At 41.5% G+C, this 13,370-nt stretch overlaps 1 protein-coding gene across 5 annotated transcripts in view; it reads left to right on the forward strand.

Annotated features, from left to right (window-relative positions):
• Positions 1 to 13,370, forward strand: part of RGS7 (regulator of G protein signaling 7) — a 156,604-nt gene that overhangs the window by 103,723 nt on the left and 39,511 nt on the right. For all 5 annotated transcript variants that reach the window (XM_081905833.1, XM_081905835.1, XM_081905836.1 and 2 more), the window contains exon 5: positions 12,171 to 12,277. In XM_081905833.1, coding sequence (XP_081761959.1) covers positions 12,171 to 12,277 — 107 coding nt within the window. The remainder of the gene's footprint in view (positions 1 to 12,170; positions 12,278 to 13,370) is intronic.

Consider the following 13,370-nt stretch of genomic DNA (forward strand, 5'->3'; position numbering starts at 1 on the left):
TTGGAAAGCTGTCTAAGCTTCCTGTTGTTCCCATTATAATCATAACATCATGGAAGATGGTTTCAGAGAGTTAGAGGATTCCAAAAACTGTGATCACAGTAGGCTTTTAAGAAGAAGAAGAAGAGTTTGGATTTGATATCCCGCCTTTCACTCCCTTTAAGGAGTCTCAAAGCGGCTAACATTCTCCTTTCCCTCCCCCCCCCCAACAAACACTCTGTGAGGTGAGTGGGGCTGAGAGACTTCAAAGAAGTGTGACTGGCCCAAGGTCACCCAGCAGCTGCATGTGGAGGAGCGGAGATGCGAACCCGGTTCCCCAGATTATGAGACTACCGCTCTTAACCACTACACCACACTGGCTCTCCACTGCTCAAGAAGTGGCACTCTGTTCTTGGAAACCTCTGTAGGAGTCATTACTTTGAAATATTGAGTCACATGATAATTTTACACAGGATTATCAGACCATTTTTGCAGGATCCATGGATGGTTGGAAGGGGTTTATGAAAACTTTGTACCCCTGTGAATTGAACTGACTTTTAGGCTCCCTTCCTTTCAGTGTTTGCAAGTGTGATGTTTACACACAAGGATGTGGACTTCTCACATGCATTCCTGATCATGTGTTTAGGATCTTTGAACATCAAGCACTGAGTGTTCCCATAAACAAGCATTGGCTGTCTTAACCGAATCATGAGATAGCCCAGGTAAATTCTTTAAGCAAGTTTATTACATCAAAACCATAATTAGAATATATTTTTAAAATGTGTTCCTTGAAACAAACTTTCACAAGCAACATGTGAAAAACAGGAATTTATTGAGTTAATCATTCACGCTAACAGTAAGAGTACATAGAAATAAAATATAGACTGACAAATGCAGAGTGATGACACATTTTATAGATGCATATACAAATTACTCCACCTTTAAAAATACCTTAACAGAAAAAGAAATCTGTTTTATCTCACCACAAGTAGTTTCAATGCAACTGGTCTTGGCTTAAGTAACTTTATATATGTATTCTCTTTTTTTTTAATTTGAAAAGTTTTTATTGTGAAAATAATTCAGCATTAATACACAGCATTATTACGAATATACAAGCATACAAACATACATTTCATTTCTCTTGGGGGCAAGAAAAACACTTGAGAATATAGAAACTGAACAGGGCAAGGAGAATTTTATATAGCAATACTACAAAAAGGAAAATGTTGCAAATCTCAGTGAGGTGAAGAGAAAAAAGAACGAGCTTTAATATCTGAAGCGTCATATTGGGCTGGTCCCAAAGGTTGCCTTTTATTAATGGAAGTAGCCTCCATTAATGAAAGAAACTTTCACAAATGGAAGGAATCTTGTGAGTGGAAGACTCTCTCCATAAGTTAACTCAATTTTTCTGCTCATATTTTGTCTGTTGTTTGACAGGAAGCCTAAATTCATTTATTCTATAATAAGTAAGGAACAATATGTCAGTGCATTTGGCTGCTAACCAGAAGGTTGGTGGTTCAAGCCCACCCAGGATTCCTACATTGCAGGGAGTTGGATTAGAATCAGTGTTTCCCAACCTTGGGCCTCCAGCTGTTTTTGGACTACAACTCCCATCATCCCTAGCTAGCAAGACCAGTGGTCAGGGATGATGGGAATTGTAGTTCAAAAACAGCTGGAGGCCCAAGGTTGGGAAACACTGGATTAGATGACCCCCAGGGTTATTTCCAACACCACAATTCTATGATTCTACCTTTGGCTCATTTGATGCAGATGAATGGCATAAAAATGGTCTTCTCAGGGGGACAAGTGGTGCTGGGGGGCAGACACCTTTTTAATGCATCTGTTTGTTTGTTCCATTTATGAATCATGCCATATAAAACATCTTGAAGTGATTTAACAAAGAAAACATCAGTGAAACATAGATAAAGCAATTATGCATATAAAAATATTTTTTACTAACAGTGCCACTGGAAACAATGCCATCCTATGACTTAGTCCTGTTTCCATGGGGCCATTTTGATACCAATGAGGACAGCTGCTGGTCTGCTGCTTATTGTGGTTCCAGCACCATGTGGTGGCAAAACATTTTTTTGAGTAAAAGAGAGAGACTGTGAAAGCTTCTGCTGCCTTGTGGAACATGGTAAGCCCGTGCCCTTGAAAAACCTTAGAGTTTTCCCCAACTTACTACAAAAGTCTCCAATTCGCCCTGCCAGCTAATGGCCCTGTGGAAGTGGAGAGGCAAAGTTTCAGACCATCAGAAATTATAATATAAATGGAACAAATGGTTTTACAGTACCTTAAGGACTAAGCATTCTAAACGACTACAGTTGTCTACCATGGCTTAGTCCTAAATGCTCATGCAACAGAGTGGTGTCCCCATTTTCACCTTTGAAATGGTTGAGAAAATGTGTGCAGCTTGGTTTAGAACTTTTGTTAGCTTCTGTAATCCCACATAATCTCTGGTAAGCACAGGTATAAATCCTTCCCGCTTTATTTCATTTTTGTCGTGAGAGTGATTTGCAGAAGTGCGCATATAATGTAGGAAGCCGCAGTTATTTGTTACATGTGAGCTCTTGCTATTCTTAGGACTGCCTACCTGCGACTCCCTGTGCAATTTGACAGCCATTTTCCCTCAGATTAAAATAAATGGGAAATCCACTTGGAATTTAGCAAAGGGAATGCAAAGCGTGAATGCTATTTGCCACTGCTCTCTTTTGCTGCGATGACCTCCTCCTCCTCAACCAGCAGAGCTGGTTCTGAGTATAGAAAAGCCTTCAGCTGGGAATTCACTAGTGGGAGGCAATGAGAAATGACTTTGCTATTACAGGATCTGAGGGTACATTGGATGCCACGGTTGCGCTTATAAAGCCAGCTGTGCTGTGAACATGGACCAGGTCCTAATGGCACTAGTACAGAGTTTATTTCAAGATGGCACATGTTCCTAAATGGGAAGCATTGCCTGGATGTGGACAAGTTAAAACACTGCTTTTCTATCACTCATTCCTACCCCTTCCATAATCCTGCCTCATTTCCTCCCTCCTTTGCCACTCTAGTCATTACCTAAAATGAAATTCTTTTTGCAGATGCCCTTGTAGAGAAAACTCCTTTCAGGACAGTCTCTTAGAATATTATTCTTTATTAAATTGATATACTGCCTGTTATGTACTGAGCGCGACTCTGAGTATATTTCACTGCCCTTTATCTGAAGATCACAATAAACAGAAAACCTGTTTATTGAGTGTTCATTATGATTTGTTCGCAGGGAGATTATATGATGTTGTGTCAAACAAGTGTTATCCCGCACTTCCTACCACGCTTTCTTATCACTTTTCTTAAAGCAAAAAGTCAAAGGGTGTGTGTGTTGTTGTGGCGCAGCAGTGCCAAAGCAACTTTGACTTCACAACCTGAATATGCTGGTATGTGATGGAATCCTACCCAGTAATAGTACCTAGAGAAGCACCCATAGTTTCTATCTTCATGCTTGGTTCCAGCTTGGGCATGGCTTTGGAGTCAATATTGTATACCTAGGCAGTACTTCAGAACAGGGCATATAGTGCTGCTGGTTTTGGAAATTCCCTTCTGGTTGGAAGTACAGTTGTCCCACACACTAATGACACCAGAAGATGTATTCGTTCACTCAGCCTTTGGGGACATAACTGTTATAAAACTGCAGCAGTTTTGAATCTGTATTTTTGTATGTCGATGATTTCTGTAACATAGATGTTTTTATTTGTCTATGTGTTTTATTTTTGTTTTGGCTTCCATGAGAGGTAGGGCAATGTGAAAACAGTGGCGTAGCGTGGGGGGTGCAGGGGGGGCCGGCCGCACCGGGCGCAATATGGGGGGGCGCTCGCTCCACGGGTTAGGGGGCGCAAATTACTTGCCTTGCCCCGGGTGCTGACAACCCATGCTACGCCACTGTGTGAAAATACTACTATTACTACTGCTGCTGCTGCTTCTTCTATTACTACTACTGCTACTACTATTACTACTACTATTACTGCTACCGATGATAATGTGTACTGCATGGGTAGGCAAACTAAGGCCCAGGGGCCGGATCAAGCCCAATCGCCTTCTAAATCCAGCCCCCGGATGGTCTAGGAATTAGCGTGTCTTTACATGAGGACAATGTGTCCTTTTGTTTAAAATGCATCTCTGGGTTATTTGTGGGGCATAAGAATTTGTTCATTTTTCCTCCCCAAAATATAGTCCTGCCACCCACAAGGTCTGAGGGACAGTGGACCAGTCCCCTGCTGAAAAAGTTTGCTGACCCCTGGTGTAATGTGATTGAAGCTGGTTTGGGGCCAGAAAACTGGGTTCAAATGCTACCAGCAAAGTAAACCCATTTTGTAGGCCTTGTATTAATTGTCTGGCTTTTCCATCTGTAAGCAGTTGCAAATGACTGTTGGGAAAGTGGACACAATAAATATTGCAAAACACTGTATAAAGTAAGTGCTACATAGATATAGTTATAGCAGGGAAGTTTTAAAATGCAACACAAACATTATCTGGCCATATTTATTCTGTTACCTTTTTAGCCTGTGCAAAAATGTTTCCTCAAATCATTGGCAGAGGCATCTAGCAATTGAGCAGCAAGGACCTTTTCAATGCCCAGGCTATATACTGCTTCACAGCTTTCTGCCAAGAATGGAGAGATCTCATCTTCACACTGCTGTGATTCAGTGGCATTGTGTTAACGTATTAGCAGCCATGAATAGCTCTTAGCATTCATACAGCTTGCATTTGTTTTATTTAACCTAAAATGATGGTGTTCCTCCTTTCGTTTAGGAAGTATTTGCAATAGAAGACTTTTATTATTATTTCTTAAGGAGCATGGGAGTTCAAGTCAGATTTTTCACTCTAGTGTCTTACTGGTTCCACAGTGCCTTGCACGCAACAGTACCTGGACATGTTTGATGCACCACCCGCTTTCCTAGATTGAGAATGGCTAAACTATATCACCATTGAAGAAGTGCCAAAACCACTCCCACTTGGTGCATGTTGTGCTATCCTGTCATAGATAATCCAGAACCAAGTTTCTTGTTAACACACTTTGAGGTATTGCAGAGTTGTGGCTTTATTAGTGTGAACCAAAGCCAAGTTCCTAAGCGCTAATGGCCATTAGTTCCCCCGCGAGATTTTATAGAAGAACTAAAGTGCTCAGGTTTGGTCTGATAACTAGGATTAACTTGAATGCTTGCTCAGAGATTGCGGTTCCATATCGTGCCAATAATTCCAATAAAATTTGTCGGCCTTTTCCCGTTCCCACCATAAACTGTTGTAGAGCCATCAAAGAACATGGATGGCTGAATTTCAACAATTCATAAGCTGGAGTTTGCTTCCAAGTCTTTGAAGTAAACTTTAGTCAGACTTTATGAGATTTTTCCTGGAGTGAAGTGTTAGAAATTTTAAAATGAAAGCCTGTTCTGGTGCCGGCCTACCATGGGGTTCCAAAGGACATACGTCATTACCGGTGATTTCCTCACTCTGATTTTTTCTGTCCCTGTGTAGGCCTCAACTGCACAACACTACAAAAATTAAATGCTTTCTGTCTTCCAAGTTACCAGTATTATGGCATCTTTGTAGAAGTGTTGTTGTAATGAAGGCTGTCTTTGTGTATCTTTTTTGTCTTAAAGGAGCTCATGGTGGAAAACATGAAATTATTTCATATTTTCTTCACTACACTTCTGCGCCAAGTGTTTTGAACACGGGTTTTCCCCTTGCAAATATACTAGCCTATATATTGGCTTCCTGCCACCAGTACATAGCAGTCAATGGAATCCAAACACAAAAAACAAGGAAGGGAGCACTTGATGAGAGTGCCACCCTTGGTCTCAGATATTGATGCATGTGTTGGCCACATGTACAATCCATGTCAGCCAGGAGGAGGCACTGTGTGAGTAGGATCCAAATGTAGCACCGTTGTTCTCCAACCAAACATTGTTTACAAAAATGCATATATTAGGGGGAAATGTGTATAAAAATGAATATATTAGCGAAAAGAACATACAAAATGGCATTCTATTAAGAGAAGCTACTTGCAAAAAAGAAGTATATGTTGGTCATAGTAGCATAGAATTGTAAAGTTGGGACACCAAGGGTCATCTAGTCCAACTATCTGCAATGCAGGAATCTCAACTAAAGCATCCGTGACAGATGGCCATCCAAGCTCTGCTTAAAAACCTCCAAGGAGGGAGAGTCAACCACCTCCCAAGGGAGACTGTGCCAAAACGATAGACAAGAATGTGGCTATTAGAAGAAATTCACTGAAGAATCTTCACCCGTTTTTTAAAAATAAATAAATTGCAAATTTCTGCTGGAGAAATGAATTCAAGATGGGAAAATGAGAAACTGAGAGAACTGAAATAGACAGATCCTTCCATCCCTATGCATGAAAGCTGCATCACATGTTCATGTTGTTGTTGTTTAGTCATTTAGTCATGTCCGATTCTTTGTGACCCCATGAACCAGAGCACGCCAGGCACTCCTGTCTTCCACTGCCTCCCGCAGTTCCGTCAAACTCATGCTGGTAGCTTCAAGAACACTGTCCAGCCATCTCGTCCTCTGTCATCCCCTTCTCCTTGTGCCCTCAATCTTTCCCAACATCAGGGGCTTTTCCAGGGATCACTTTGCCTGTGGCAAAGGGGCTTGAATAACTCAGAGAAGCTGTGAGCTATGCCGTGCAGGGCTACCCAGGATGGATAGGTCATAGTGGAGAGTTTTGACTAAATGTGATCCACCTGGAGCAGGAACTGGCAAGCCACTCCAGTATCCCTGCCAAGAAAACTCCATGGACAAAGACATGTTCATACTGAATGCCTAAAGATGTGCTTCCTAAGGCAGTGATGGAATAACCAATTCCTAAGGTTCCAGCAGCTGTTTTTACATATTTACCATGTATGCACAGACTTCTGAGATACTGGTGGATGAATGCCATGACCCTTTTATCTGCTGGTACCAGAAGCATCAGCTGTGACATCAACTGTACGGATTGTGGTATTCATCATTTTAAAAATATCATCCCATTAAACTTTCAGTTCTAATTATATGCTAATACTAGTTTTAAAAAAATGTTCTTATGTCAGCTTGTGACAGAACTGGAGCAATGACTGAGGGATTCAAGCCTAGGGAGTCTTTGAAAAATATACTATTTTAAGACAGCAATATTCTGGTTCTAAATATCATGGAGGATTGCACACTGGCTAGATTTTTAAAAATTAGATAACTTTAAAATAACTGTCAACTTTTAACTAAATTTCAAGGAAGATTTCTAGCTCACCTTGAGAAACCCCCTTCCTCAAAGCAAGGCAGAGAGGAGGAAGCCTCTACATTAGCAATAGAAACATTGTCTTGTGTGGTACCATGGGTTGTTGCCAACAAAGTTTCCCTGTAAATGCAAGAGCAAAACCCCTAGAGCAAATTGGAGGGGGCCATGGGAGAAGTTGTTCTGTTATGCAGATGGAAATCCTTGTGCTAACAGGATGGCTTTGTGGGGTACAATCCCATGTCTTGCAGTGGCCCAGCATTCTGCTTTTTTCCTTCTGTGTCCCACATTCCTTTTCCTCAGACTTTCCTTTCCAGTTCATATCCATGATATTCAAAATGGAACCCTGTTAGTTTCCACCCCTTCTATATTTCCTAGCTTCCTCTATCTTCTGCCTTCCTATCTAGGATTTCTAGAAGTACCACAGACCTAGAAAGTGCCTAGAAAGAGTTCAGAAACCAAGAAATCAGAAACTAATACATACCATGTTTATATTTAGCTTATCCCTTTTAATTTTTTTTTTAGTTCCTATGAGCAATATGTCTGTGTGTAAATATATAAACAAAACACTTTTCTTTGTCAGTTCTATATGTTATGAGTACTATAACTGCCCTAGTGAGTTATTAACAATTTTGCTGTAGTTATGCATTATTTAAAAGTGACCATCAATTTGTAAGAAGCATACTCAGCTACAGGGTTAGTGGGCCAAAACTTTCCACTGAAGGAAGGAAAAGAGTCCATTGTGAAAGGGGACAAAGCTGCCTTCGCTTTGGGGGGCAGAGGGGAACATTCACTAAATACCCCTGTAACCTCCCTTCGGCTAGTGACAACCATTGGAGTGCCATTTATCCTCATGTGGAATTATACCATGTCATGACATAGCTATGTTCTTGGCTAGCATCAGAAAATAAAAATAAGGCCTGATAAGCTGGGAGGGGAAGCAGTGAGTTTCATGGCCCCATGCCCTCTTGGTACCCCAAATTGAGAAAAGGGGCACATTGTCAATCATAATGGAGAACACTAGTTTGATAAGGCAGAAGGAACCAGGTGGCAAAAGTAAGGGTCAAGAACACTAACCTTGCTGTGCATACTTCCCTCTGTACTCCAGGAACTCCCAGTTCTCTGTTCTAGTTTTGCCTTGTAACAACCAAATTCCACGTACACCCTATTAACTGAAACAACCCTCAATTAAGATTATGTCTGCCATAAACCTGAACTAAAGTTTTGTGATAAATCCCCTAAGCCAGCCATCCTGGCTGCCAATGAAAACTCCACACACAGCTCCTATGATGTCAGTGTTTCCAGCTGTGATTCCACTCAGCTAGATTAGCTCTGTGGTGGTTTGAGGGAATAGCGAAAACAGAAACACAAGTTTGGTATTGATTTGTCTTCTACAGGCATATTTATGAGCGTTCTTCTAGAGGACCATGGCTTTTAGTAATGGATCATTCTGGTTGTTTCCTTCAAAACACTTTTCAACCCTGGCACTCTTCTTCCATTTTCTTAAATCTCTCTCTCTCTCCCCCACCCCCGCAAGGCCTTTTATTGGCATGTTTGTCCACAGGCACATTTTCTGCAAAATCTCACAGATGAAATATGCATGATTTGCTGAGGCTGGGGTGGATTCTGGCAAGCCACTTTTGTGGCCTCATGAATAATGGTTGTCCATTGCAAGACAGAAGCGGGAACTAATAATGCACAAAGCAAATAGTCCAGATGGGAAAAACCCCTATCAAAGCCAGCCACATAATACACAGCAAGTCAAACTAATAAAAGCCACATATATCTACATGTTGCATTCATACTGGAGGATATTTGTGCCATTTGATAGATGAGAAACACTGAGGAGTCACTTCCAGTAAAGTGGTTAAATACACAGGTGTGTGCAGGACAACTCAGAGTGTGTACCCAGGGTTTTAATGTTTATTTCACTGAAAGAAGACAGGAGGGTGGACAAAAACACAAACAAATATGGACAAGGAAGAGGTAAAGCGTGTTCTTCATGGAGAACACGTGTTGCGGTGGGGGCCGCCAGGACACTCCAAAGTTGGGGGCGGGCTAATTGATCATTGCCATTTGTTGATTGACAGCCAGAAATGCTAAAACTCCTTGCACGGGGCTAGGGCTTCCTCTTTTCGACCGTGCATCAGATTGCCCATTCCCCCCCCCCAGAATTAGGGTTGTTCACTTTGACCTTGCTATGCCTGTCATGGGGTCGTCTGCTCTTGGGGCAGGGGCCCGGTAGGAATTTTGTCCATCTGGCTGATTGGCTGGGGCCATTTGGTTTTTGCCTACTGCGTAGCAAATCGTCACAACTTGTAAGGTTGTGGTTAGGCATTGGTTTATAGTTTGGTTGGTTGAGGGCAGTGGTTGAGTGCCTGCCCTTGGTAGGTTGAGTGCCTGCCCCTCTAATGCTGCTGCTGCAAGGGATTCCGTTAAAGGAATTGGGGGCTAACTATTGCTTGTCCACTCTGTCAAGGGGGCTCGGGCCATAGCAATGAGCTCCTGGTTGCATTTGGGGTGAGGGCAGGTTCCCTGCTCCGTCATTACCCCCAAGTGTATTCTCCTATTCTGACTTTCGCATCGTGCGGAATGTCAGTCTGTCCCCCACGGTGGGGGCAGATAGTCACAACCAATGCCTAAGCAACAACTCACAAATTTGTATTTTAATAAAGTTGTGGCCAAAATTATGCCAAAAATCTTAAACAAAAAATTCTGTGTGATGTGTGAGTTATTGGGGTGGCCCTGGGGATCTCGACACGCAAAAAGCTTACAGAACAGTCACAAGAAGAGTGGTCAAGGAGCCAAAACAGGAGATTTTTTTCCTGCAGAGAAAAAGACCTGTGCCAAGCTGACGGGCAGAAGCGGGCAGCACCAAAAGCAGGATGGCTCCTCCTCTGCCTTGCTTGTGTGCCACAAGAGCAGTCCCTCATCCTCACAGATCTCTCTTCACAAAAGGTGACTAGCAGAGCTCAGCTAGAGCCATGAGATAGAGACAGGTGCAGGCAGATGAAAAAAGCTGGAATGGACCTGAAGCTTTTGCCTGCGGAGGAAGAGTTTCTGCTCCTTCCTTACTACCACTGCTGGAACCAATCATCCCACTTCTGCTTCTAGAGACAGGCAGGGCAGAAACTACAGATGCATTTTAGAAAAATTCCAGCCTTTTTCTTCTTCCTATGTCTCTCTCTGTTTCCTTTGATCCCACCATACATGCAGCTCATGTAATGTGATGGTTTTTTCTTTCTTTTCTCTGTGAACGAAACTTTGAGCCTAAACATGACTGAGCAGAAGATGTATACACAACTGGATCGATGCCGACAAATGCTTTTTCAACCACCAAGTAAACAACACTTCCTCAGGCCAATTGCCATATCTCAAAACCATCTTTCCCGACTCGTACAACAACCTCCTTATAAATTTCAATCTTCCTTAAATGCTAAGCAAGCAAATTTATGCAGAAAAAGTAGAGTTTGAGAAGCCAAGGGGAAAATGTTTCATTGTCCTATGATAAAAAAAACCCTGAATTATGTCTCAGTAATGGGAACCACTACCATCCTTGTGCAGTAAATCCTTTACTACCATCCTTGTGCAGTAAAGGTAAATAAATGCCCAATAATCTCACTTGCTTGGGTTGTTGGAAGTACATATTAATGAAACATCTGCTCCAGTTTGTCCCTGGCAAATTGAAAGCTTCTATTCATGAAATGCAGATCAAAGGAAATTTCTGACATGTAGCTTTCAGCAGCTATAGTAACTATGAAGCAAATGCTATATTTGTATTTTGGAAGTGGAAGCTATATTTATATTTCTAAAAATCATTATTTAGAATATGTTCCATTATGCTCAGAATATCATTCTGGAATGGCAATTGTAGATTGCAATTCAAGTATTTATTATCTGAATTTCAATATGAAAAGAGTCTGTCCTATCTCCAGTTCCAGGTGTTTCTTATGTAATTTGTTAGTAGGAAATTATATTTAAAAATGACCTTCCAGCCTCATATTAGTTCCCCTTCCCGGATGAGTGGTGTGTATGCTATTCTGCAGAAACAAGTAGGATGCCTGTGGTATATTGGTATAGTAACTGGTTGCTTGCACTGCTTTGTAGTTTATGTACATTGTTTAGAATGCATGCATAGAAAAGCAAGTAATAAATACTGTACTTTAAATAAATGACTGATCAATGGTAGGGTGTCCATAACAAGATTCACAAGGGGCGGAATGAGCCGCAGAGAGTTTAGGTCATAGTCAACTAAGTTTTACTCAGAGTACTGTAATATGAAGTTACACAGATGCAAATCCTGCTGAGATTTCAAGATCACTGGGCCATATGTTGGATTGCTTTGCTTGTGTATGGATGAACATCTTAGTTTGAATATCTATCTATCTATTATCTATATTTTGGTAGCAGCTGTAAGCAGCTATTGCATTAGCAGCTTAAGGATATTCAGGTCTTTGATACAGGAAAATCAGCGTCTGGAACATTTCCCATCAACTTTTCTTATTCTTAACTCCTAAGAAAGTTGTAGCCTTACTCGTTGCTTTTTTTCTGGGGGGACACAGGGCTACACATACCCCTAAACATTTTGTCATTCTAAGTTTGGCCTCATTGAGGGGCAGCATATCAATATGAGAAGGAAAATGAGAGTACCCCTAAACATTTATTTAAGAAAAAAGCACTGGCCTTACCCATTTGTTTTCTGATAATTGGATGTATGCTGCCTTAATGAGGTCCCATGTTAAGAAAGAAGAGTGCATAATTTCATCTTTTCTTCTTCTTTCTGATTTATATATACTTTCCCAGTATAAATTGTCACCAGCTGGTGAAAATTCTCTCAGAAGAATAAATGTCCAAACACTTCACCATGAAGTTGTTGTTTTTTTATTTTAAAAAAACCCGTGTTAATTGCTTTTGTTTCCCTCTGGCACAGTGGAAGCTCTTCATCTGGGAACATTAATGGCAGCCCATGGTTATTTCTTTCCTATCTCAGACCATGTTTTAACGCTGAAAGATGATGGCACCTTTTACCGGTTCCAAGTAAGTATTCCTGCTTTATTTCATTGACTTGACATGTAATAGCAAGGGATTTCTTCATTGTCAATACAGCAGACTTCTGTTCATGATGTGGTCCAGTATCAGCAGCAGCTACTGAAAGGGAATCTCCCCCCTCCCCCAGCCACATACATAAAACACATGCGTTTGTGCAGGGAGTTGGGGAGAGGTGCCCTGATACAGCTAGTGGCTATAGAAGTGTTTGTTGGGGATAAGCAGTGTCCAGTGCACAGCGGAATGATGAAAAGTATGAGCCAACATGCTCTATACTACTTTATTTACAGTTCAAAGCTGGTAAGTTACAGAAAAACATTTTCCCTATGCCGGAGCAGAGAAAGCGTCATCTCTCCTCTAAAGCACGGAGAGAATCACACAAAGTGAAACTGCAAAAGGGCAGTGAAAAACAGGAAACCAGTGTATGTCACATCCAGTCTCCCGTTCCCGTGGGAAAACCTCCAAGAGTACAGACTCTGTGGAATGTAAACACCTGTCTCGTGACAAGCACTTCGCTGCACAGAGAAGAAAGCAGAAACCAACATCCTCCCCCTTTCTGTGAACATCTCTGGGCAGCGTGTTCGTACAATATCAGTACAAACCCAACTTCTGCACATAGGTACAGTGTTGATCCCTTGATACAATCTTGGACAATACATCAGCAGGAATTTCATTACCTGGCATATAGGACACCGTTACGAGTCCCTTCTGAATACGTTCCCTAGCATGTTGCACCTTCAATTGCAAGTGCTTCGTGCTTTGCTTACAACCTTCAGAATTCAGCAAAGCCAAACATGCTTTGTTGTCCTGGTAAACCTGGATTGGACATTTGACAGGAATTTTCATGTCTTTGCACAATTGTAACAACCATTCACAATCTTTAAGTGAATAAGACAGTGCATTCAGTTCAGCTTCACAAGTACTTAAGCTAACTGTTGTTTGCTTCTTGCATGACCAATCAAATAGACCCTGATTGTACTTATAGCAAACTCCAGACGTACTTTTCCTGTCTGTAGTGTCACTTCCAAAACTTGCATCTGCAAATATCTCAAGACCACCAGACTTCTGATTGTTAAATCTCAGT

This window comes from Podarcis melisellensis (assembly GCF_964234715.1).
Source record: "Podarcis melisellensis genome assembly, chromosome: 3".
Classification (NCBI taxonomy): domain Eukaryota; kingdom Metazoa; phylum Chordata; class Lepidosauria; order Squamata; family Lacertidae; genus Podarcis; species Podarcis melisellensis.